At 47.3% G+C, this 24,467-nt stretch overlaps 1 protein-coding gene across 2 annotated transcripts in view; it reads right to left on the bottom strand.

Moving 5' to 3' along the window:
• Positions 1-24,467, bottom strand: part of CCDC149 (coiled-coil domain containing 149) — a 102,659-nt gene that overhangs the window by 12,651 nt on the left and 65,541 nt on the right. Inside the window, exons 5-12 of one of the 2 annotated variants that reach the window (XM_038533561.1) lie at positions 21,582-21,698; positions 20,619-20,791; positions 19,818-19,890; positions 18,334-18,418; positions 16,156-16,300; positions 7,338-7,414; positions 5,894-5,926; positions 1,082-1,198 (exon numbers count right to left, since the gene is read on the bottom strand). In XM_038533561.1, the coding sequence (XP_038389489.1) occupies positions 1,082-1,198; positions 5,894-5,926; positions 7,338-7,414; positions 16,156-16,300; positions 18,334-18,418; positions 19,818-19,890; positions 20,619-20,791; positions 21,582-21,698 (820 nt within the window). The remainder of the gene's footprint in view (positions 1-1,081; positions 1,199-5,893; positions 5,927-7,337; positions 7,415-16,155; positions 16,301-18,333; positions 18,419-19,817; positions 19,891-20,618; positions 20,792-21,581; positions 21,699-24,467) is intronic. The other variant, XM_038533562.1, reaches the window with a different exon arrangement.

Raw genomic sequence — 24,467 nt, 5'->3', positions numbered from 1 at the left:
GGTACCTACTGCTGTGCCACAAATGACTTCCAAACTTAGCAGGTGGAGACTCAGGAGCCTGGGAGCAGTTTATCCGGGTGGTTCTCACTAGTGGTCACTCACGAAATTATCATTAAAATGTTGACGAGGGCTGTTGTCATCTGAATGCTTGACTGGGGCTGGGGAATCTGCTTCCACCATATGGCTGGTGGCTAGAAGGCCTCAGTTCCAGATCACATGAACGGCATGTGCGACTGCTTGGGTATCCTCAAGACATGACAGCCAGCTTCCTTTGGAGGGAATGACCCAAGACAGAGAGAGCAAGAAAAACCCTATATATGTTTTATGACCTGGCCTACGAAGTCACATACCATTACTTATGCTGTATCCTATTAGTCACATGGATGAATCCTGATACAACGTGGAGAGAAATATACAAGGGCATGAACACCAGGAAGAGGGGATCATTTGGGGCCACACCGGAAGCTGGCAATCACACTGAGGGTAGCAAAAGATGACAAAAGAAAACTTAGAAAGATGGGAAAGATAGTTTAGCTGGGGAAACAAGATTGCCACATGGGAAGACAGCTGCGACTTGCCCTTGTGGGCTTCTCCGGCACCCTCAATGGGCCTGTGATCCCCTTCAAGACACTCTGCCTCCAGAAGGTGTGTCTGGTAGAGGAGAAGCTTTTATCTTGTTTCGACTGATTCCTACACCACACACCCTGTGCCCGGCAATGTGCCAAGATCTCCCCAAGGGTGGCTCCATCATCTCACCAGCGCAGAGGCGAGGCGACAGACAGAAGTCACTAGTCCAAATTCTCAGTGCCAACACGATGTGGGGGGTGGAGTATGAGCCTGAGCTGTTCAAGTCCGGAGCCCTTTCTCTCAACCTCTGTGCCACTGTGCTGAGGACAGAGGCCTGCATTCTTCTGCTGGAAGCCCCCAAACAAGACAAACCATGTAGGCAACAAGAGGAAATGCAAGGGATGACCTCGCGGCGCCAGAAAAGCTGCAGGAAGGGGAAGAACTGACGTCCACCGAGCCCACTTCCGTGCCAGGCCCAGGTCGGGCAGAGGCAGAGAAATCAAGGTGTACTTACCGTCCTGGGAATTTGCTTTGTTCTCAGTGGGCTGCTCGATGAACTTCAGCAGGGGGGATCTTGACCTCTGTATGGTGGGAAGACTGGGGTCACTGAACAGTATGGTGTCCTTGCTCCCTGTTGTGGAAAAGGGGGAAATGGACATATTATGTCACCAGCTGACTTGTGGTGATATTCGCCCCACACAATCGACTGGCTGTTTGCGTGAACAAGTCACTTTCTTTAATCATAGGTAATGCTGTGGAAGGGAGGTGGCCAGCAGATTCCTTCTGTAGTGTGAGGACCAGGCAGTGAGGTCCAGGGCCAGTCTGGGGGTCCTGAGAGTCTGCTCAGGACGTGGCCTCCCACGAATGCCATCATTACGGGGCAGCCTGTTAGGCTGGCTCAAAACTGAGTGGCTTTGATCTGGGTGAGATGACAACAGGCCTAACCACAGCAGAGTGTTTCAGAATATGGGTTTTGGGGCCACTCTATGGGGTTTGTGTTCTGGACTCCATCGCCTGCTAGTGGGCTGACCTCCTGCAAGCCACCTGGCCTCAGAGTCCTCATCTGTAAAATGGGCAGCGCCCACCTCGTTGGGCGGTGGTGATGAAGTGAACTGATCCAGGGAAAGCATTTAAGCACTTCATTAGTGCTCAATACACATATTTTGAAATTATTCTGTTACAGTGTAGACAGCACTGCCATATACACTACCTTCAGTTTAATCCACTGTGGTCATTTAGACCGAGTACTGACTCTGTCATAAGGCAGGTGGTATCAGGTTTCCCCACATTGTTAGAACATAGAGTCCCGTTCCAGCCAAACCCTTTTATCTGTATGAAGCTTGCAAGTGGACAGAGGGGTTGAGGGAAAGACTGTTATGCCTCTACTCTTGGGGCCATGGCAAGTTCTGGAAGCCAGGAGCAGGGAAGCATGGCTTTGAAACACGGGCATCGTGAATACAGACACACAGACACAAAACACGTGGACATGAAGGGATGTTGCCCAGGGGTCAGGAGAGCACAACAAGCGGATCTGATCCCAGACTTCTGTCCACAGGCCTGGTTATTCTCTTGGTGGCAACGGCAGTGCCGAAAACGAAACCCCCCTGTTCTGTGGTCCCAGTCTGTGCTTCAGCCTTAGCTGTCCAACTCTGAGCATGACCTTTTCTAAAGCCAAGCCACTAAACCTCTCTGGGGCTCAGATCGGCGACCCCAAAGCTTTGTGATGTTACCCTGTTTCAGATTCAGCAGACACAGAATGGTATTTCTGTAGAGAGAATGGTATTTCTGCATCTCTACAGAACTCTACAGGGTTCTAAAGAATCCTCCTTCAGAGAACCAGGTAGACCTCGGACCATACCTCTGAGCCCTCAGTCTGCTTACAATACTGTCTTCCCATTAGGGAACTTCATTTCCAAGACTGTAGGAGAGAGTTTGGCATACAGTAGGTGCTTAATAAATAGCCGGTGAACATCTGAATAAATAGGTGATGGATTCTTGGGACTCCTGATGGTGGGCAAAGGTGCTTTTTTTAAGCAGAAAGAGCCCTCTGGTTTCTGCCGAGGGTCATCCCAGAAGAGAAGTCTGGTGGGAGCCAATCCTGAAGCTCTCCACTGGCACAGCTACTATCTTACATAGAAAAAAACCCCGAAATCTTTAAGGACGCAGTCTGGAGAAGTGTCCCAAAGAGAACTAGATCTACAGGCTGGGATATTGCTAAGAGGCTCTCAGGAAGAAATACACGCCATCAGGTCTCCAGGTCTCCCTTCGTACTGCAAGGACCAGCTGGGAACACTTTCAGGGTTCCTGGGACCCCGCAGCAGATGTCTCAGGGTGGACTTCTTTCCTTTCCCTCCATCAAGGCAACTGCTGCTGTCCCCAAGTCAGGGAAGATTCCATTTCTTGAGGCACCTTTTCCTAGCAGATAGGCTGTTCCTGCAGGAAGAGACACATGCTGCCCCTCTGTGTCCCGGCCAGCCCTCCGAGTCCGCTCTGCCCTGGTGGCCCAGGAATCAGAATTACGGGCAGAGCCGGGAGCCGGCCTCAGCCGAGTGCGAAGGTGGCCCTACGGGAGGCCCTCAGCCCTTCCTGTCATGAGGGGTTCTCCAGGGTGCCAGGCCTCCGTGGGCCTCTCCAGTCGCAGAGCATCATCCGTGGCACAAGGGCTCCGCCGAAACGCAGGACCAGCACCAGCCTCTCCAAGAGGGAGCGACAAGCAGAAGGGGAGCGAAGCCACTCCGTGGCCCATCACAGTGGGGGGCGGGCAGGGAGAGGATAAGCACTTCCCGGAATTCCTGCCTGGAGAGATCATGTCCTAACCCGAAGGTAAAATGGTAAGATTTGATCCTTCTTGCAAGTGCTGAAAGGATCTGCAGGCCTCCCCAGAAGCCTGCCCCGCTGTTGCTCAGTCTGGCTTCCATCTATGCTGAGGGACATGAGCTCCAACCCGATAATGTGCCGTCTCACTGTTTCATTGTGGTGCCTGGGCCTGGACGAGGAGGGGTGGGGCGAGGTGGCCCACACGGAGTCAAGCCGCAGCCCCTCCACTTGCTGGCGCCTGAGTGCCTGGAAGCCCTCCTGGCTCCCTGTAACACAGCATCCCTCCTCCCCTCCTCCCCTCCTCCCAAATGTACCAAGCACTTTCAAAATTGCACATTTTCCTCCTCAGGCTGATGCTTAGAGTGGAGAAGAGAGAATTAAAATGAAAAACTCGAAGAGCCAGGCTCTGCTCTTGCCAGGTTTTTTTTTTTTTTTTTTTTTTTTCCTGGCTTTGAGGGTTTCTTTTTGGAGCAGGAGCACATCCAGGAAACCTCCCGTCAGAGCCCCCAAGCACCACCCTCCCTACAGAGGCTAGCAAAGGGCTGGGGAAACTGAGGCTGGGGGGGAGGGGTGTCATTCCCTCCTAGGGGACCAGGTCGGTTGCCCCCCCACCCAGCACCCTGATTTCTCACAGGAGCCCATGCCTTCCCACCTCCTGGGAACCGATTAAGCAGTCTGGATTATGCTCTGCTGTCCAGATGACTTCTCCACGCGGGCTGGGACACTTGTCAAACTTGCCTGTTTCCCAGCAAGATCACAAATTCTCCCCAACCCTATCGAACAACGTGGAGAACCACGTATTTGTTGGCTGAGACTGAAAAGGGAGGGAGAAGAGATCCAAAGAATAGTCCTTGTACACTTGAAGTCCAGCAGCAGTTCTGTCTCGGAGGAAGGCCGACTTCACCGCTGCCCCTCGGAGTCTCAGGGGAGACTCTTCTGGCTTCTGAATCCGTCTTCTCCAGTCCATCTTGCTTTGGAAACCAGTCCCCAACTGACCTCACCGCCCCCCCTCCCATTCCTCTCTTCTCTGAACTGCGGTTCCCAGCACAGGTGGAAACACCTGAGTCCAATACCAGCCCCTGCAGCCTTCGGTACCCTCTCATTTCCCAAGCCTTGGTTCTTTTTCATCTGAAATGAGAGGGTTAGACTAGATCAGGGAAGGGGAAATGTTTGCTCTCACGTGTCAACTCTAGCCAGGAGGTGGCTTCCTGGAAAACCAGTGGGGACGTCTGTTCTGAGGGCCACATGTGTAAGCAGCATGCAAGGGCCGTGTGATTGATTAGCGATGCCTGCCACTGGCGCGGCAATGGGTGTTCCATAATATACACCAAGTGCTGGCCGTCCTGGAACTCTTGGCTCTCCACATCCTTCCAGGTCTGACATTCGATGACTTCACATTCTTCACTCACACACCAATGCCTTCATCACTCGGCACTTAATTATGCATCACTTTCTGCTTTCTTGTCACTGCTACATGTGTACGCATCTCACTTCCCTAGCGGGACTCTGGATTCTTAGAGGAGGCAAGGGGCGTGACTAGAATCCCTGGTGCAGAACCGAATTCACAAAGTTGATGCTCAAAAAGGTATCAATAGGGGTGCCTGGGTGCCTCAGTCGGTTAAGCATCTGCCTTTAGCTCTGGTCATGATCACAGACAGGGTCCTGGGATCAAGTCCCGCATCACGCTTCCTGCCCCGGGGAGCCTGATTCTCCCTCTCCTGCTCCCCCTGCTTGTGCTTTCTCTCTCTCTCTCTCTCAAATAAATAAAATCTTTTTTTTTTTTAAAAAAAAAAGGTTTCAACACACTGATGGACTGATTTGTTAAAGACAACACTGATCCTTTCAAGATGCTCATAAGTAAGAGAAAGCTAGCAATTCTCTAAAATTACTGGGACTCATTCCCCTCCGGGGGTTGCAACTGATATGGCTTCTATGTGGGGAGAGGAAGAGGAAGAGGAGGAAGAGGAAGAAAAATGGAAGAAAAAGAGAAAGGTGGAGGAAAGGATGAGAAGGAGGTGGAGGTGGAGAAGGGGAGGGAGGAGGAAAGCACACGCTGCCCCTTGCTTCCCCTTGCTCCACTACTCGGTAGGTTAAATGGGGACCAGGAACCAATGAGCGGATGGAAGGGGCTGATTGGATTTATATGGCAAGAGGCCCTTCCCTTACTATTTCCCTCTGTGGTTTAAAAATGTCACAAGGCGATGCCTTGTCGTGACATCTGGGGAGGCCCCACTGTTTTTCCTGTCCCCCCACTTCGTGTCTGTGTGGAGGCCAGGTACTAAAACAAACTCGGCCGTGGCATAAAATCGATTTAGCCAGGTCCCTCAAAGCTCATTTTACCATTTAATATTTGCCGGGTACTAATTGAATTCTCTATTTCAATTGACTGTTCTAATCAGAAAAGTGCAATGATACATAGAGAATGCATTTCTATTTATTTACATGCAGGGATGACATTAATGCACTGCTGATATTAGCCACAAACACAAATATTTTAAACAGAACATACTCCCGAATCCTACTGAAACATTGTAGCTCAGGCCTTCAGGCAGCAAAAAAGGAGGAAAGAAAGAATTGTTAATGCATAATAGCCATTCCAACCCAGACCAAACAACACCAGAGAGAGGAAATTCTCAGCGTTCCTTTACTTATTCAACTTCCATCTTTTTACATAAATTGTAGAAATAAAACATCGTGAAATTTCACTAAGTCATTTGGAGAAGGGGGAAAAAAAATCAAAACTCCAGTACATGCACAGAAATAGCAATCTGACTGCACAAATAAACGATAAATTTGCCTGACTGTGTTGAAATTCAATGCAATAAAAAGAAAGGCCTTCAAAGAAGATAAGGTTTTAACGGCATCAAAAGGTTCTCGTGCAAAATGGATCATTCAAATCCCCAGAATGGCACTTGCCACTAATTAGTTCTGTTAGGTCTTTTGACATCAAGTTCAAGGAATCTCTGTTAAAACTTCCAATTTATGAAATGCACTTGCAGGCAACCTAAGGCAGCTATTCAGATTTACATTAAGAAAACCTGTTGTTGTCCATGTCCCTATGGCAATTTTCATTTCTCGAACATTACAACAGGGCAGCAACTGATATGATTCAAGGGTAGAGGAGGCTGGTTTGTGCAGAAAGGTTAAGTAACTAAAAATATATGTACAATCCTGCTTCCAGGGAAAGGGAGGGGGTGGAGAATGATAAATACAAGTTTCTGGAGAGTGTAAAGAGAAGGGGAATAGAGGCTGGGGGGGGGTCTCATAAAGGGGGTATTTATTAGGATAAATATAGCTAATTAAAGCGAAACAGCAGAGTTTCCTCACAACATGTACAACTGCAGGAAAAAAAAAATCTCCAAAGGGAATTTTGATTTTTAGAGCTGCATAAAATGGGGTAGGGGCAGAGAGGGGGGAGGAAGGTTCTTAAACTCATTTTTACAGTCATTTTTAGGAATGATAATAGAACAAACTTTTGTCAGCATATTTATTTTTAGGTGTGATTCATTCATTTTTGGGGAATGATAATTAAATAGAGCACATTTTTGTCAGTTCTTATATTCATTTTTAGGACTGATAAGTAAATTGAACAAATCTCTGCACATTCTTATATTCAATTTTAGGGATGATAATTCAAACGAACAAGTCTTTTTAAGATACCTATGGGTAAAAAAAATGAAACAATTTACTATACTTGCAAAGGTGAAGAATAAAACGTACACATAGACAATGACAATTTCTGAATTTAGGCCAGCAAGACGTCATTGTTTCACAGATGAAAACTTGCGTATTTACTGAGTTTTTCTGATTTCCTCAAAATTGATGGCTTCCAAGTTTAAAGTGCTTATAAATTTCTCAGTAATGATCTTCAAATAAAAGGATAATTATGTGAGGGCTTACGTAAAAAAAAAAAAAAAAAAAAAAGGAAAATAACTTTCACAAAGTCGGCTTACCTGGAAGACTCCACAAACCAGAAACTTCCAGAGTTCTTAATTTTTTCTCCAGTTCAGCCACCCGATTCCCTAGGATTCTGGAAAATGGGAGAAAATGGCAACAGACAAATGAGCATCTCAGAGAAAAGGTTTTGAGATTTAAGGTGTATGTAGAAAGCACAGTGTGTGTGCATGTGCAAAGAATATATATGTACGATATATAATATATTACACACACACTATTGAGAGTACACATGAAAATATAAAGTGAATGATTAAAAAATATTAAAGTTGCCATTCAAGTGAGTCCTTTCCCACAACGGTGGGGAAGCTAAACAATTATTCCATCATTGCCCAAATGTCTTATGCAATTTCGAGTTGCTCATTGCTAACAACTATAATTGATGGGGCACCTGGGTGGCTCAGTGGTTCAGCATCTGCCTTTGGCTCATGTTGTGATCCTGGGGTCTTGGAATCGAGTTCCGCATCCAGCTCCCTGCAAGGAGCCTGCTCCTCCCTCTGCCTGTGTCTCTGCCTCTCTCTTTGTGTCTCTCACGAATAAATGAATAAAATCTTTTTAAAAAATTATAATTCATTTTGAATACCCTTAGTAGTATCACACCTGATTCTTTGAGGGTAGATCTGAGTTCTGGAAAGAACCAAGTCTAACAAATAAGATGGGCGAACATGCTTGGTAACATGGTGTTGAGTCAATAAAATAATAAGATCTGCCTACTTAGACCTAACCTGTGTCTTACTGATCTCCACATCCTTGATACCTAGCAGGATGCCTGGTTGACAGTAGGTGCTCAATAAATATACTTGATTAAAGAAAACGGCTTTCCTTTTCTCAAGGCTTGCAATTATCTATGGAAAGAATGAAGAAACAGGCATTTCCAAAGAACTTCCAGCAATTGCAGGATCGCTAGAAGAATTACACCGATTTCCAAGGCGACCATTCTGACACGTTGTGGCATATTATTTCTAGAACGTGTGTCCGAAAAGATTATACTGTTTACTACTTGGAAGCCAAACTTTGTATGCATGGAAAGACATAAACGTGGGCAGGTATTTCCCCTCTTCCACGCTACACAAAATTAAACATGGCTGGGAAATGATTTCATAGTCATCTAAAACTTCAATCATTTTCCTTTGGCCTGGAAATTGAAAAACCAGTCTTTATAGTATTTGGGGGATTTTCTTGGTGCTGCCGTGCTAAAATGACGTGGAAATCACCTTAATAGCAACGTTTCAATTCCTTTCAGCGAGAGAAATCAGAAGCCAGAATTGTTCTCCTACCTCTCTTTATATTCCAGAGATAGCTGCACACACCCACATACACACAGAGACATGAATATGTATATATCTGCACATATATATATGGCTTTGGATTCATCCTTATTTTACCTGAATTGACTTGCAGCATCTTAATTAATATTCCCTTTGAGTTCCCAGAAAACTCTGACATTACTATATGTGGTTTTCTTCACTTAGGCTTTTCCTTAAGTCTTAAATTCTGCATAGACTTTATCAATTACTTTCAATTTTCACCCTATTTGTTGGGTCTATTCTGCTTTCATGTCTCTGACCCTTCAATAAACACCATTCCTCGTAATCTCGCTTTCAATATTTTGCTCAGACCTTCTGATCCGAGCTCCCTTTTCACCAGCTGATAGGTTTGAGATGCAATCACAGCAGAGTTCAAGTTGATGCCTGTTTCTTAACGAGATCAGATCATCTGTATGTGGCTGCCTCTTGGAAACAAAAGATAAGGCTTAACTCCTCTGTGTATGCTGAAGGATGCCATCAGAGCAACGTCTGGAGGCGTGGTGAAGAGACATTTGGGGTTTTTTTTGTTTTTTGTTTTTTTTTTCCCGATATTCCCAGACAACAGAGCCCTGTCTCTCAGGAATGGACTGAGGTGAACTTGCTGGTGTCCCGTACTTTGAGGGACCTGCCTGTCTGTCAGTGGTGACTGCTCTCTTTGGCCTTACACAGGCATCTGATACAGAGCTGGAGGTAATAAAATGGACCCAATGGGAGTTGTGCTAGCAATAATAGTAGCAATAACATTATCTAAAACAATAGCAACCACACTACTGTTAGCATGAACAGCGAAACTAATCTTTCCTGGGTCCTGGCTATGAGTCTGAGCCCACGCTGAACACCTGCTGAGCTTACGTGAGCTCATCTGACCTGACAAAAACCCTGCAGTGCATGTTGTATTATTATCCTCTTTTTTTTTTTTTTTTTACAAATGCGGACCCTAAAGAACAGAGAGGTTAAGTAAACTGCCCAAAGGCACACAGTTGACCTCTAAGCTGTGTCTTTTGCCAACCCTCAGTCCTCTCCTCCACTCCTCTCTACTCCACAATCTACTCCACTCCTCTCATTGGGACACAGAGGCACAGAAATCAGTTAACTTGACCAGAGTCACAAGCAGAACTCAGCTGGTGATGAGTCTGGATTTGAACCTACAACTCAATTTCCCACCAAAGTGCATGGTCTTAACCAACATCTCATAATGGCATTTTAATTTACACAAGCATTCTTGTGTCTGGAGCGAGTACTCTTTAAAAACTGTTCACAGTTGGAAATACAGATGCAGCCCCGCTGCCCTGTGATATGACCCAAGATTCCTCAAATGACAAAAAGGCTCTTCTTGATTGGCTTCAGACATGGAACAAACATGGCAGGTGGTGCACTGAACGAGGTGTGGTGCAGCCGAGGGAGATGGCAATATGCACTGAGGAAGGCAGTAGATGAGGAATAGAGTCCAGTGGGCTCAGTCTGACCAATGCAACACCCAAATATTGAGGCTGTAGGGGACAGCGAACAGAAGCAGCCTGTGTCCCTGTGCTGGAGGGACTAAAAGTCCAGTGGGAGACAGACGTACACACAAAGAGACACACGCATGTACAGAGCCTGTCCAAGGTAGGAATACTATTTCTCCATCACTTGCTCTCTCGCAGGTATTACTCTAAGCACTGCACAGGTATTATCTCCCTTGCCCCTTGCAACAACTGATGAGGGAGCCCTTAATGTGCTTAGGTTATAGATGAGAGAACGGGGATTCAGAGAAGTCAACTAACTCGCCCAGGGTGACACGGCTGGGGAGTGGAGGGGGAGGCCAGAATCAAAACGTCGGCCTGGAAGTGCACAAATACTTCAGCAGAAGCACAGAGTGGGAGCGAAGTAAATGAAAGATGAATCCAGAGTGGTTTTTAAGGACCCAGATCATGAATGATCTTGTTGCCAAATTGAGAATGGTGAGATTTTTAGACACTGGCAACAGTGAGATATTGGAAGTAAAACCTGCACAGAAGCAGCATAATGAAGCTTAGGGGAAGTATTCTCGATGCAGAGTACAGAATGGACCGGAATGAGTATGAGTAAGAAGCAGAAAGGCCAGTCCGCACAGTAATGTCCAAGTCAGCTCAAAACAAGCCAGTGGGGACGTGGGAAGTCAACCGAATGGAGTAATAACACGGAGGGAGATGAGGCATCTGACAGCTGGCCTCGTGGCCGAAGGAAAGTCTGGGAGTGCAGAGGTGAGCATAGAGGCTGGGGGTAGGTCTGCTCACCGGCACAGTGTGAGAAGTCAGCAGAACTGGGCCCTGGAGTATCTCCTGTGAAAGGCAAGAAAAGACTAGAGAGGCACAGCTGGCCAGGGAAGAGGAGAGCCGGGCAACATGTGCCTGGAAGCCAAGGGGAGAGAGATCCAGGTGGGGTGGGGTCAATATCGTCTCATTCTGGAAAGTGGTCACATGGGATGAAAGAAGTCCACCTAGAAGATGTGCCTGACCCTTGAGAGAGATGTTTTAGGACAGTGGAGGGGGTGAAATCCAGAATCCAAGCGACAGGGTTGAGAGAAGGAGACTCGGAGCAACTGTAAGCAGTGAATACAGATGACTCTTCAAGGAGTTCAGCAGGGAATCGGAGGAGACAGCTAGGGCAGTAGCTTGAGGCATAAACAGGTTTGAGAGAGGATTTTTTTTTTTTTTTTTTTTGTAGGTTGGGGGAGATTTTAAGATAAGGTTTTTATTTAGCTATGGTTTGTTTTAGGAGGGATTTCAGCCCATGTCTACCCAGGAGTCTAGGAAAATCCTCAAGACATCAGGCCTCCAGATAGGTGTTTAGTAGTAGTTTCTGATAGTAACAATGTCATTGGGGATCTGCAAAGGCCAACCTAACCCAGGAGCTGGCCACCACCGTGTGTCTACTTCCTGCTCCCCAGACAACACGGGGAGCAGAAACCCCTGAGTGAGGGTCCTTGGGGGAGGGCCCATCCTAAAGAAGAAGGGACTGTGGCTCTTCCCTGCCACCACCTCCACCCCAGGTGGCCTTCTTTTGCATCTCTGCTCTGATCCATGGCAGCTCATGCTGCTACCAAGATCATGAACTTCCAAGCTACCTGTTGATAAGTCACAGTAACCTCATCCCTTCTTTAGCAGAAGTAAGACAACTGCCAACTCTCTGGTGATGAGTACCTCCAGGAAAATGCCTATTAATTGAAAATCCTCACAAAATATAAAGTCGAATGTGGATTCACCAGTTCTTCAAGATGGCTCCCATTTGGGCTTCCCAAGGGTGTGTGTTGGGGGAGGGAGGGGTGACTGTCAGGCAGGGGAAAGCCAGTAGGGGGAGCACAGGCCTACAGAACAGGATACCTCCATTCTCTCACGGAATGCTCCACAATAAAACTACTGCATTATCTTAGTTACAAAAGGCTAAGTCAAGGGGAATCACAGCAAGCAGACGGGATCCAGATTCTATTCCTAGCCCCCGCTCCGTTTGTTGTATAATTAGTTTTTTTACATGCCCCCAAATAAAACATTTATTGAAAGTGTGAAACCAAAGGCCTCCTAAGTATTAAAAATGGCACATTAGGTACTTTATGTACTGATGTGAAGCAATCTTTAAGATCTATCATTATGGAGAGAAAAAGAAAGGTGCAGAACAGTGAAACGACTTTTTTTTTTTTAATGAATACCAGCTATCACTTGTAAAAAGGAAAGAAAGAAAGAAAGAAAGAAAGAAAGAAAGAAAGAAAGAAAGAAAGAAAGAGAGGAAGGGAGGAAGGAAGAGAAAAAAGAATATCTATACTTATATAAACATACACGAGTATTTATATATGTCTGGGTAAACGTATTACACATTTACTTACATATGCATCCTTGCAAACAGATACATAAGTAAGGAATGGGGGTTCCTTCCAGGAAGGGGAATTGGATGGCTGAGAGATGGTAGTAATTTAGAGACACATCGTTTAACATTTTAAAATGTGAACCATGAGATGCTACAAAATTATTAAATAGGAGTTACAAAGGACAGGGTGCATTACAACAAAATTAAACCTGAAAAAAACAAAAGCAAGCAAACAAACAAACAAAAACAAACAAAATTAATCCTAGTATAACGAGCATGTCTGTTTTTTTTTAAACAGAAGGTGAGAGCCCATGGAACGTAGCTACAGGTGTGCTGGTCACAGAGGGTTATGGCAGGAACGCGTTAGGAAATCAGTCTGTCTGGAGAGGCAGGAGCGTCGGGCTGACGGCCTGGGGGTACTGAGCAGGACTCTGCTTTAACAGCCCAGCTTTTCCCTGAAACCAGTATCACACTACATGTTAACTGCCTAGAATTTAAAGAAAAAACTTGAAACAAACAAAAAAGTCAAGTCCAGCTTTTGAGGGGAGGTTTGTGCCGTGCTCCGAACTATAGCTGGCGGGCAGGTGTGAGAGCGCTGGGGTGGGCAGTGGTGGAGGGCCCGGGGTCTGAGGTTGGAGGGTTGATGAGGAGGGGGTCTCCCCAAGGAAGAAGGGGTGACAAAGCAGAGGGGGCGGGGAGGCGGTATACACTGAAGGCCCACGACAAGGACCTGAAATAAATACCAAATCCATGAAAACCATAAAGTGTATTAAGGGAGCAAGAAAAAGGATTAGATAATCCATTCATTAAATAATCATAAGCACCCATGTGGGCTCAGCACCATCCTCCCCACTGGGAGAGAACAGTGATTCTGATGGTGGGCAGGGCCCACCCATTAAATATTCTTCGAATCATACTTCAAATGGGGGCACAATATTCTATCTTATGGATTTACTATGATCTTAACCAGTCTCCAACTTAAAAACATTCAGGGGGGCAGTGCCTGGGTGGCTCACTCAGTTAAGCATCCGACTCTTGATTGTGGCTCAGGTCATGATCTCAGGGTCGTGAGATGGAGCCCCGAGTCAGGCTCTGTACTCAGCGCAGAGTCTGCTTGAGATCCTCTCCCTCTCCCTCTGCGGTCCTGTAGTCTCCCTCTCTCAAAATAAAATAAAATGCAAATAAAAACATTTGGGCTGTTGCTGTTTTCTCCTCCCTCTTATAAACGAATCCATGGTGAACCCCGTATGTATGAATCTGAGGGCATCCCACTGAGCTTTTCCTTTAGGATAAGTTCCTAGATGCACAGCCTGTGGGTCAAAGGGCACAAGCACTGTGAAGGGTCTTAAAACGTACTGAGGAATGGACGGCCCCGAGGTCTATATTCCTTGAAATGTGAAGGGCCAAAGGGATGTGGAACCCGTCAACCTAGCAGTTGGAAATGTGGGTCCTGCTCTGGATGGCGAGGTGGGACAAGAGCTGTGAGGAGAGCCTGCAGAGAGTGAGAGGCAAAGATGGGGGGAATGAAGCCCCCCCGACACCCCCAGCGGGGTAAGGAGAGCAGGAGACCTGCGGAGACCTGGGGTGGAAGTGAGAGGTGTGGAGGGAATCAAGGGGGTGAGGAGAAAGTCAGAGGAATCCAAGGAGGTGAGTGCAAGACGGGAGCTGGGAGGCAGAGAAGCTGTAAAAGGAACAGACTCAGAAAGTGGGGTTTGGGGGTACTGGGGACCCCCGAAGGAAAACTGCTGTGGAAAATTTGGGAAGAGGTCTTGGGAGGTGTTGAAGCGGGGGGTGGTCTTTCTTTCCTGTGCACAGCATCCCTTGGGGCTTGCTCAGATCCAAGAACCCCGACATTCCTTCCAGAACCTACCCCCCCTCCGCCCCCGCCCCTCACCGAATCTGCATTTCAAAACCAGTGCCTCCAAGTGATTCTGACACAGAAGTGTGTGCCCCCCCCAACACACTTTGAGGGGGTGGCTGCTGAAGCAGCAAAGGTGGCCCTCTTGTTCACAGAGATTCTGGGTGAGCGGAATTCAGGGGGGGAGCTGCACGGCTGGGCAAAGGCTTTGGGGGTCCGGGGAGCTCCGTGTGCTTTCTGGGGGAAGAGCAGGGGCCAGAGGAGGGGTGGGGTGAGCAGGTGGGAAGAGGTGCTCACAGGGCAGCCAGGCCCAGAGGAGGGAAGGGGTGGGGCCCGCCAGGCTGGGGGCCCAGGGTGTCTCCCGGAGACAGGAGGGGAGGGTGGAGGGCCCGGGTTCGAGGGGAGAGTCATTCTGGGGGCTCATGGTGCAGAGCGTCTATTTTCTCAGTAAACCAGAAGCCGAGGTTACCTGCTGGGAACCCACTGGGGCTTAGAAGGCCCGCGAAGGTTTCAAAGAGCCCCAGTGGGTGCTTCAGAGGGAGTCAGCGAGGACAGAGAAGGCTCATGCGGAACACCACCGGCTGCGGGGGAGTCCGCCTGGATAAAATAGACCTCGTACCTATTCTGGGGAGATTTCCATTTCTTCTCCCTCCCCTGAGGAGTATCTGCATTTTAGCACCTGCCCGTTTCATTCCTTGGTTCGGGTTTTCTTTTAAAAGAATTTCTGAAAACTTCTTCTGTCAATAAATTACCCCGTCATCCCGCTGAGATTGCCAGACTCCCTCCACTGCTCTCCGCCTTCCTGTACGGGTATCTTCATCCCCGGCCATCTGCCCTTCACTCCCGGCTTCTCTTTTTTCTTCTTGGTTTTTACAATACTCTCCATCATCTTCCAGCCCCCCCCCCCCGCCCCCCTGCCTGCCGCCAGGACATCGATCCCGCATCCCTCCCCTCCTCCTGGAAGCTCAGCTGATCCCACATCCCTCCCCTCCTCCTGGAAGCCCAGCTTCTCAGTGCCTGCTCCTGTGTTCTGCGCCTTCCTGTTGGTTCTGTGTGGAGGTGTTAGAAGTGGGATCAGCCACGTAATTTGGGGGGGGGGCCCCGGTGAAATGAAAATGCAGCCCGCCTTGTTAAAAAATGACTAAGCATCTCAAGACTATTGGACCAAGTGCGGGGCCCTTCAGAGTGTGGTCGCTTGTCCTCAAAGCCAAGCCCTGTTTGCAGCGTCTGTTGCTCTTACTGCCTATTCACCATGCTCTGAACACCTCCAATTTTGCCCGTGTCTCACACTGTTCCTATAACTCAGGGGAATTTGCCCCACCTCGTCACTATACTTATAAAAACCAAGGGAGAGCCTGTATTTCAATGGTTCCATCACACCACCTCTTTCGCTTCTCTGGAAGAGACATGACACTCCCTCCTAGGCCCAAGTGCCCGTGGAAGTTGATGCTTGGCGTTCCTGCTAGACAGGACCCCTCAACGTCATGCCATAGGTTACAGTGGCCCTGAGGGGTACCCCCCCACGAGGGGACCTGCAGGGGAGGTAGGGCGAGTTACCCGCGCAGTTGTACTGTCAAAGCTGTGTGTAATAGGCTCAGAGGGAGTGCTCAGTGTGCAATGGCTGGTAGTGTGCCCCCACCCGACTCTGGAGAACCGCTAAGATACTGTTGTGATGCAGACACGTCATTCCAGTTGAGGAAGCTTCCTTCCACACCTAAGGGCTGCCCTCCCCTCCCCAAAGGCCTGCAGTCCCACCCGGCTGCCACCCACGGCCGGCAGCCAGCCTCCCACATCTCTCCCGCCCACCCCACCCCCAAGGGTGCAGCCACCTACTTGTTGGTCTGCCTCTGGTGCTGGATGACCATGTTTTTCTCGTGGATCGTCTCCAGCAGGGCTGTTGCCAGAGACTTCAGATCAGAAATGGACTGTGGAGTAGCCGGGAGACTGCACCCATGATCCTCAGATAACAGATCTTGAACTAGGGGGGATATAAAGTTTGCAGCTCAGTGTTAAGTCCTTCGGGAACACTGGAATGCAAACCAGTGTCTGTTTGTCCTGGATAATGAAGCTGGGAGAGGCTCCCAGCTTCTGAATGCTATGATGTTATATTGCAGACTCCGTTTCAGGTGTCAAAAGTAAAACAAAATAAAATTCAGTGTGAGGGTTGAGCAGACACAAAGAAAGTCTCATGGACTTTTATTGGCAATTTTTTAAGGTGATAAGAATCTTTTGCATTTGTCTAGTATTTTGCCCTTTCAAAACACTTTCAAACTAACTCATCTGAGGCCCCCAATTTAAAGAAAAACCCACCTGGGAAGTATTATTTATTCCCATTTCATGAACAGGAAAGCAAGGTGGTGATGGATTAAAAACATTAGCTGAAGGTCACACAGCCATGCAAATATCAATAACTCTGGTCCTGAGCTCCTTTGGGGTGGTTTCCTACGGAGTGGTATGCTCAGTGGACGGCGAGATCACACGGGACGTTATTTCAAATGCAAAATATGTTTTGTGTCTGCATGTTTTTAGAAATTAAGAGTCACCACAAAAAAAGATTCCACTTGTACTCCTACCAGACAAAAAAAAATAAAATCCCTCACTGTATCTCTGATCATTTTCTATATGCCTACATGTAGATACACCGATTCATACATTTTTCTTCTAGAATGGGAAAAAGCTCTTCTTCTTTCACTTAACCCTATTCCTCCATCCTTAATATCTTCTAACACGTAAGATGTAATGGCAGCTTGGTAGCCCATATGTAGATATACAATAATTTATTTAATTCCTGCTGGACATTTATGTTCTTTCCTACGATTTTTTTTTTTTTTTGGTGGCTCTAATATAGGAAGAGCTTTCTTGAAGCCGTATGCTTTCATACATCTGTAATTACTTCTTGCTGCTCAAAGGGGATGAGTTCAAGGTTTTTCAAAAGAAGTTGCCAGAGGTCTTCCAGAAAGGCTGAGCCAGGCATATGGCTCTGCTGTGGCGACTGAGTGTGGCCAGCATTCCCCACACCCATGATAAGACTGGGCCTCGCCCTCCAAAGATGTTTGGCCATCAAGGGTGTTCAGAGCTAAAACTCACATGGGCCACTTCACATTTCTGTGAATATTGTAGTTTTCTGTTTAAAAACAATTCTAGGGTATTCTTTTTTTTTTTTTTTTTTTTTTTTAGTGGAAAAACAGAAGTTGCTTGGAAAAGTGCTTTGGTTATCAGGTTGGCTGGAGACTCAGCACTTTTATTTTTCCTAGCCACTCCAGCCCTGATTAAGACTGCCATATGATCGTTGCTGGTCTGCACAGCCGACAACCCGAAAGTGGGCCAGTTGGGCATGTTCAACCTGAGGCTTACGTCGAGAACTGAATTCCCAAATATTAAGTGTCAGAAGCAAGCTCTCTGCTATTTATTCCCCTGGACTGTTCCTGGAAGATCATTATTTTTCATCAGAATCGACAAGGAGGAGGAACAGAATTGCAATCAATAAAAGCTTCTTTGAAAAAGGCACATGTTCCATGATAAAATGATTTCAGCAGCTGTGAGACTTTTCTATTCTGGTCACAGAGGCCAGAAGAAGGAGAAACTCGACGAGGTTGGAGCATGTACTCAGGGATGCTAAAGCCGGGGTCAGAGCAGGGAAAGCATTCCTGAAGGAAGAGCGCAGTATAGGGGAACAGATGTGAATGGGGTCCCGTTATTAGAGACACATCTAATGCAGCGGTTCTCAAAGCAGGATCCCAGAACCGGCAGCAGGGACCCTGGGAACTTTGCAGAAATGCATATTCTCTGGGGGCCCCACTAGACCTACTAAATCGAAAACTCTGCGGGGTGTGGAGGGAGGGCAGTAATCTGTGTTTTAAAACAAGCCCTCCAGGCAATGCTGATGCAGGCAGAGGTTTGGGAAGGGCTGTTCTAAGAATCACCTTGGATCCCAACCCACAAACAGAGCTGTGGGCCCAGATCCCCTGCGTTCTGTGGTCATAAGAGGTCCCTCCAGAGGACACACCCTACCTTGCTTTGCAGACAGGACTCCAGTCAGCGCACTGCTGCTAGATTTACTCTGGCCTTTGGAGTTCTTCCGTCGCTCGAGAGCATTCTACAGCAGCATGGGGAGAAAATACAAACCTCTATCAAAAAAAGCCAAATAATAGAAAAATACCTACTTGTAGCAGACGCGTTCCCCCCCCCATCTGGCTCATGGGAACCCTTGGCAAACCCCAATGCTGACCCAACTTTTAAAATTCCGAGTGCCTGTCAAAGAGTCATGAAATTTATGGACCTGGTAGAGAGTTTTGTGGGTTTTGTTTTGTTTTTAAAGTTGGTGCCCAGCAGAATGACAGCAATTACCTTCTCCTATATATAAAAGGCACTCGATGTGTATTCATTAAATTAAATCAAGCCTGAAGCAAGAACTCCATCTAATGTGTGAAGTCACTAGTTATGGAAACCCCTCCTGAATAGGCATGAGAGGGAGAACGGGTCTACTTTCATTCACCAATGCCAAAAGATCGTTATTGGCCTTTGGAAGGCTTCCGGTGTCTGGGCTGGAAAAAGTCCTGGCCGGTGAAGACGGCTGCCACGGACTCAAGATTCGGAGGTGCACGTGTGCCACCTGAGTGCCATTCCTATCGCGGGCCCTCACGTTAAAATTGATAACGCCCTGTATACCCAGTGCTTGGCATATTGAAAAGCCAAATAAAGGCTGTTAAACGAATGCATACACACATTTTTTAAATGTATGTATTAATTATACAACTTCAAAAGCCGTATTCTTCTTTGGCTCCATGCGTATATATATATAGACTAGCGTAGAGTGTGGCCCCCACAGCGTGGAAAAGGAAGAGGAGCACAGAGGCTTCTGAGCAAAAAGCTAACGTCGAAAGCCAGGAAAATGAGAAGGTTCTCCCAAGCATCTAGACTGCTGTACAAGTGCACCCTCAGGAAGAGAAATCAATCTATTTTCAAAGCAGAGAAGCCCAGGAGATGTTTCTAATTATAACGCTCACAACGAACATCTGCAGAAATAGATATTATCAGACTAATGGTGCTGGAATTAGTCTAAACAACAGTGGGAGAATTTAAACACTCTGTCCTTTCAGTGTGACGTGAACATCCTCGCTTAGGTTGCGATTCCCCCATCTTGGTCGCTTCCCTTTGCTCAGAAACCATTTTCTCATGGGTGATTATGAGACAGATAGTGTCAGATGACAGGACACTGCATCGAAAAGCAGGTGAGGAACCTAAGTCTGCGTGGACCGAGGCTGTCACGCGGCCCCGTCCAGGTAACGGCAACGGGGGGCTCTTGCAGAGGCTATTTTTGTTGCGCTCGTTGTTTTGAGTTTAACTCTCCCTGGCTTCCCACGTTAAAGCTCTTTACTCTATCTGGGAGGGCAGGCAAGCACTCAGATGTCTTTGGCACACGACAGGGAATTAAAATAGGATGGCATTTAGACGTATCACGGTGAATCACTGCCAGCATCGTCGGGATTCTCTACCTTGTACTTGGCGATGTTTGACTTCAAGAGGTTGACCTCTTCGTGGAGTTGCTTTAACCGCTCTTGAAGGTACCTGGAAAAGAAAACATACACCTCGGAAGGGTTTGGGAGCGACACAAAAATACAGACACGCAAGCAGGAGCCGGAAAAAAAGAAAACGGCATGCCTCCAGAGCCATCGTGTACACAGAATGCCTCCTCACCACCAGCAGAGGAGGAGAAAAGTGCATCTTTGTGACCTTTTCTTAAATGGATGCGATCAAGGTCAAATATGCCCAAATCACAGAAACCCCACTTTAGAACAGCCTTCTGCACAGATCCCCTGAGGGACAGCAACACAGTTTTCACATAATTCTCATTAAGAGGATTCCACTGGGAAGGCAGGCTGGAAGAGGCGACACCAGACATAACATTAAATTAGACACACACACACTCACACGCGGGCACACATGGGCACGCACACACTGAAATTTGCCTCGGGGAAAAGACACAGCTAGGGGAGTTTCTCAATTTATTTTCTTATTCTTTTCCCTCTCCTTGATAGCAATACCTAGCGGCTGTCGCTGGCTCCCTCCCCTTCTTGCCCACCTGGAGGGTGGGGAGGGTCGGGGGAGAGAGAAAGGGGAAGGTACGCAGGCAGGTAGGTGTGTGGGGCTTCTTTTCGGACTTTCACAACTGATAGGTGACATTAATGCCACCATTTCAGCGTTGGGACTCTCACTGGAAGGCAAATGGGAATCGGGCTGCAGGGAGGTCCCAGCCAGCATTCGGCCGCAGTGCCCGCCTGGGCCTGGCCACTTGCCTGTTCTCCATACACAGGGCGTCCACGTCAATGATCCGGTTCTCATGGCCACCCAGGATGTGGTTCAGCTCCTGGTTGAGCCTCTCCACTTTGTCCTGGTAGGAAGATCGTTCTTCCTTAACATCCTGGAGCTCATCCACAGAGGCCTGCAGGTCATGCTCCAAAGACTCAATCTGCAACCAAGGAAGTGTCCTTACTTAAGATGTTCTTCAGACGTCATTTTATGGCCAGAGATAGAGCCTTCTGCTTGGTTGACTGACTTTTACAAGGCATATTAATACCACCCGCATGCTATAAAACCGCAAGCACCACACACTGGATCACAGCTTAAGGAAGGGAGCAACTTTCTGCCAGACGCTCATTACGTCCAGGGTAGGGTGGGTCCAGTATCGGTTCTGGAAGCATCAGAACCAATCCCATCCCAACTGCAGCATGCCCCAAAGCCAGAGGCCCCAGGAGACAAATCCAGACACTGGGAAGGGCAGCCGGTGTCTTACACGCGCAAACTTTCTCAAGCTCCTCCAGACCCAGAAATCTTGTTCTGTGTTTCAAAACCAATTAGGGAAAGAAGGAAAATGAGGTCTAGGCTCTCTTCCTTGTTCCCTAACTAGGCCTCTGGACCCGCTGAGATTTTGCCTAAAAAGCATCACCCAGCACTTCAGCAAACTTGCAAATTAAGGCTAGTTTGCCACATTTGGTTCCTTCCTTGTCTATCCCGAGTAGGGGGGATGTTTCTTGGGTCCAGAACCACGGCACCCAACGTAGGAGAGCGGACTCACTGGAGGCAAGAACCACAAGAGGCGGCCTGGGAACCAGCAGAGCCCTGAGAAAGTCAAAGCATTCGGCTTAGACCCTCCTCCTGCCTCTGACCAGCATCCCAGGCACCTCACCCTCTCTGGGAACCGGGGCTGCAGTCCCACTGCACACACACATCCCCCACTCTTTGCAGATGTTACCAGTCACCTGTTCCTTAGCTGTCTCCAGCTGCTGAACCAAGTCTTCACGCTCATGAGCTGCAAAGTGCCGCACGCCGATTTCTTCGTCTCCGAGCCTCTGCTTGGCAATTGTCATCCTCAAGAGCTGCATTTTCCATTTGTAGAAAAAGGAAAAGAGAGAGAGAGAGTTAAAATGAATAGATCCAAACAAAACCCCGAGCCTATTAGGCAGAAAGTTCTGGAAGGTAAGACTTTTCAAGAAATACTAAGGAAAGGCGTAAGACAGAGAAATTTATTGCCAATATCATGAATTTAAAAAAAATTAAATGTAACATATATTGTAGTTTGTACACACACTCGTGTACCCCTCCATGTGCGCAATCACAGTGTACATCTCACGGGAACGCAGGCCTGGGCCTTTGAAGGTGGAGGTCCTTTGTAGCACTGCCACAGTGAGGGAAAAACTCTGGGTTTCTTTTACACTCAGCGAAGATTACAAAATGGTAGCACAATTTTGGGAGGCGTCTGGTAAGATGGACATGTTCCCACACACTTAACGATGAGGTTGTATCATCAAGGGCCTTTAAAATGTCCCCACCAAAAAAAAAAAAAAAAAAAACAACAAAAAACGTCCCCACCATTGATCCAATAGCCCTGCTTCTGACAACCTGGGCTAGCAACAATCCCAGACATGCACTAGCTTTAGGAAAAAGGAAAAAGTAGATTGTACTCTCGTTTCCAGAAAGAGCTAAAACAACCGAGAGACAACGTCTAACTAGAGTGGGACGGCTAGCAAACTGTCGCGCAATCAATCAACGGGCTGTTTTGCAGCTGTTGGAAATAAGGGTGATGAACTGTGTAATAACACAGAACATGCTTATGATAGCATGCTAAGCAGGGAACAAAAAGCAGAAGACTAACTTTCATTTGCAGTATAATTGAAATTATACTAAGAACCCGTGCACAGAAGAAAAAAATGACCTGATAAGACAAAATGTTTGAATGTGTGTGTTTCGGTGACAGTGAGACCGTGTATGTTCTCCGCTCTGTCCTTTATGTTCTAACTTCTCAAATAAACACACACAGGTTTCACAACAGACTTTTATTTATGTTTCAAAATGCCAATGGATAAGGGGCACCTGGGTGGCTCAGCGGTTAAGCATCTGCCTTGGGCTCAGGGCATGATCCTGGGGTCCTGGGATCGAGTCCTGCATTGGGCTCCCCACAGGGAGCCTGCTCCTCTCTCTACCTGTGTCTCTGCCTCTCTCTCCCTCTCTCTCTGTGTCTCTCATGGATAAATAAGTAAAATACTTTTAAAAATGCCTATGGATAAAATTCCAGTCTTCAAAATATAATTTTCCAAAGGATCCCTGCAGAACCTAGAGCTGCCCCAGGCCCTGGAGCCTAGCTCCACATGTGGCTCTAAGCTTTCTGGTAGGGCCAGGATGGAAACTGTGATCCCTGGAAGATCTGAAGGTACCAGAACACCCATTAGGGGCCTACCTCGGTGCCAAATGGGTTGCCATGAGGGTGACTTTTTCTGATGCTTCCTGATGCTTCTTCTGAAAAGGCCGTAAGCCTGATTCCCCCCACCTCCCTGTAGGGTGTGTGTGGACAGGCTTCATAGACGGATGACATCCTGGGGACAGGGTGTTTTACAACCCAGCCCGTGAGGCCTCCTTGTTGCAGCATGGATCTTAAGGGGTTTGTGGTCATTAAGAAAATGGATTTTCAAGTTTCTAAAGGATTTAGGGGCAGGTAGAAAGTTAAAGTCCAAGGGAGAATATTAACTAGATTGAGACAATAAATACTAGCAGGAAACATAGAAAACAACGGTACCTAAAGGAAAGCAAAGAGCATTTTCAAACGACATCTATTTTCAGTCCTTATTGGAAAACCACGCCATTGAACGTGACCAATGTTTATTGTACACCTACTATGAGCTAAAGCATCACGGACATTAAGTAGACAATGTCCTTTTTTTTTTTTTTTTTTTTTTTTAGATTTTATTTATTTATCCATGAGAGACACAGGCAGAGAGAGAAGGAGGCTCCACACAGGGAGTCCGATGTGGGACTGGATCCCAGGACCCCGGGGTCACGCCCTGAGCCAAAGGCAGATGCTCAACCGCTGAGCCACCCAGGCGTCCCTAGCAGACAACGTTCTGAGCAGCTTGTACTAAGGGCCGGCCAAGGATGTACGATGCTTAGGTCTACAGGTGGCTGTGCATCATGGAAGCTGATCATTGCACAAGGATCCCGTATATTTATACATATAAATTTGTGAATTTACCTACCAGCAAAATTATTCACACTCTCAAAATCAATGTTTGTGGCACTTGTGCACCACAGGCAGGCACGTGCCGGCTGGTAAGTAGAGAGGTGCCAAAAAACAGAAATCATCCGTCAGCAGCGTTCCCCGCTGAAGTAGAACAAGGTGACGGTTTGCCTTCCCGTTTCAGTTCTCATGCTGCAAATGAGTGTCCCTTTCATGATCTTCTTGGTGCCTTGTTGGTTCATGCTTTTGTGCTTTTTGTTGGTATTTTACTGGGTGCTATATGCAACTGATGAATGAAAAACTGAAATTGATGATGTACTGTATGTGGGCTAACTGAATTTAAATAAAAAAAAAAATAACATGCACAGTGCCGACGTGCTATCTCATGTTCCCAGGCACAAGAAGGCTGTGAGCTGTGAGGTGCCTGCTGGAGAACATGCGTCAGGAGTGCGAGCTCCAACGCTGCGGGCCCTGCGTTCAATGCTGAAGAATCAACGGTACGGATGAAGTACGATGGCTTTACATGGAAACATACATAAAACAAAGTTATGTGTGAATTGATTAAAAAAAAAAAAAAGTATTGTGCCCAGGGGCTCAGAGGAACCTAGTCTGGCATCTCCCCTTGGGAGCGATGGTT

Source organism: Canis lupus, chromosome 3 (genome assembly GCF_011100685.1).
Source record: "Canis lupus familiaris isolate Mischka breed German Shepherd chromosome 3, alternate assembly UU_Cfam_GSD_1.0, whole genome shotgun sequence".
Lineage (NCBI taxonomy): Eukaryota > Metazoa > Chordata > Mammalia > Carnivora > Canidae > Canis > Canis lupus.
The sequence above is the reverse complement of the archived record's forward strand: the minus strand, read 5'-3'. Positions and strand labels throughout refer to the sequence as shown.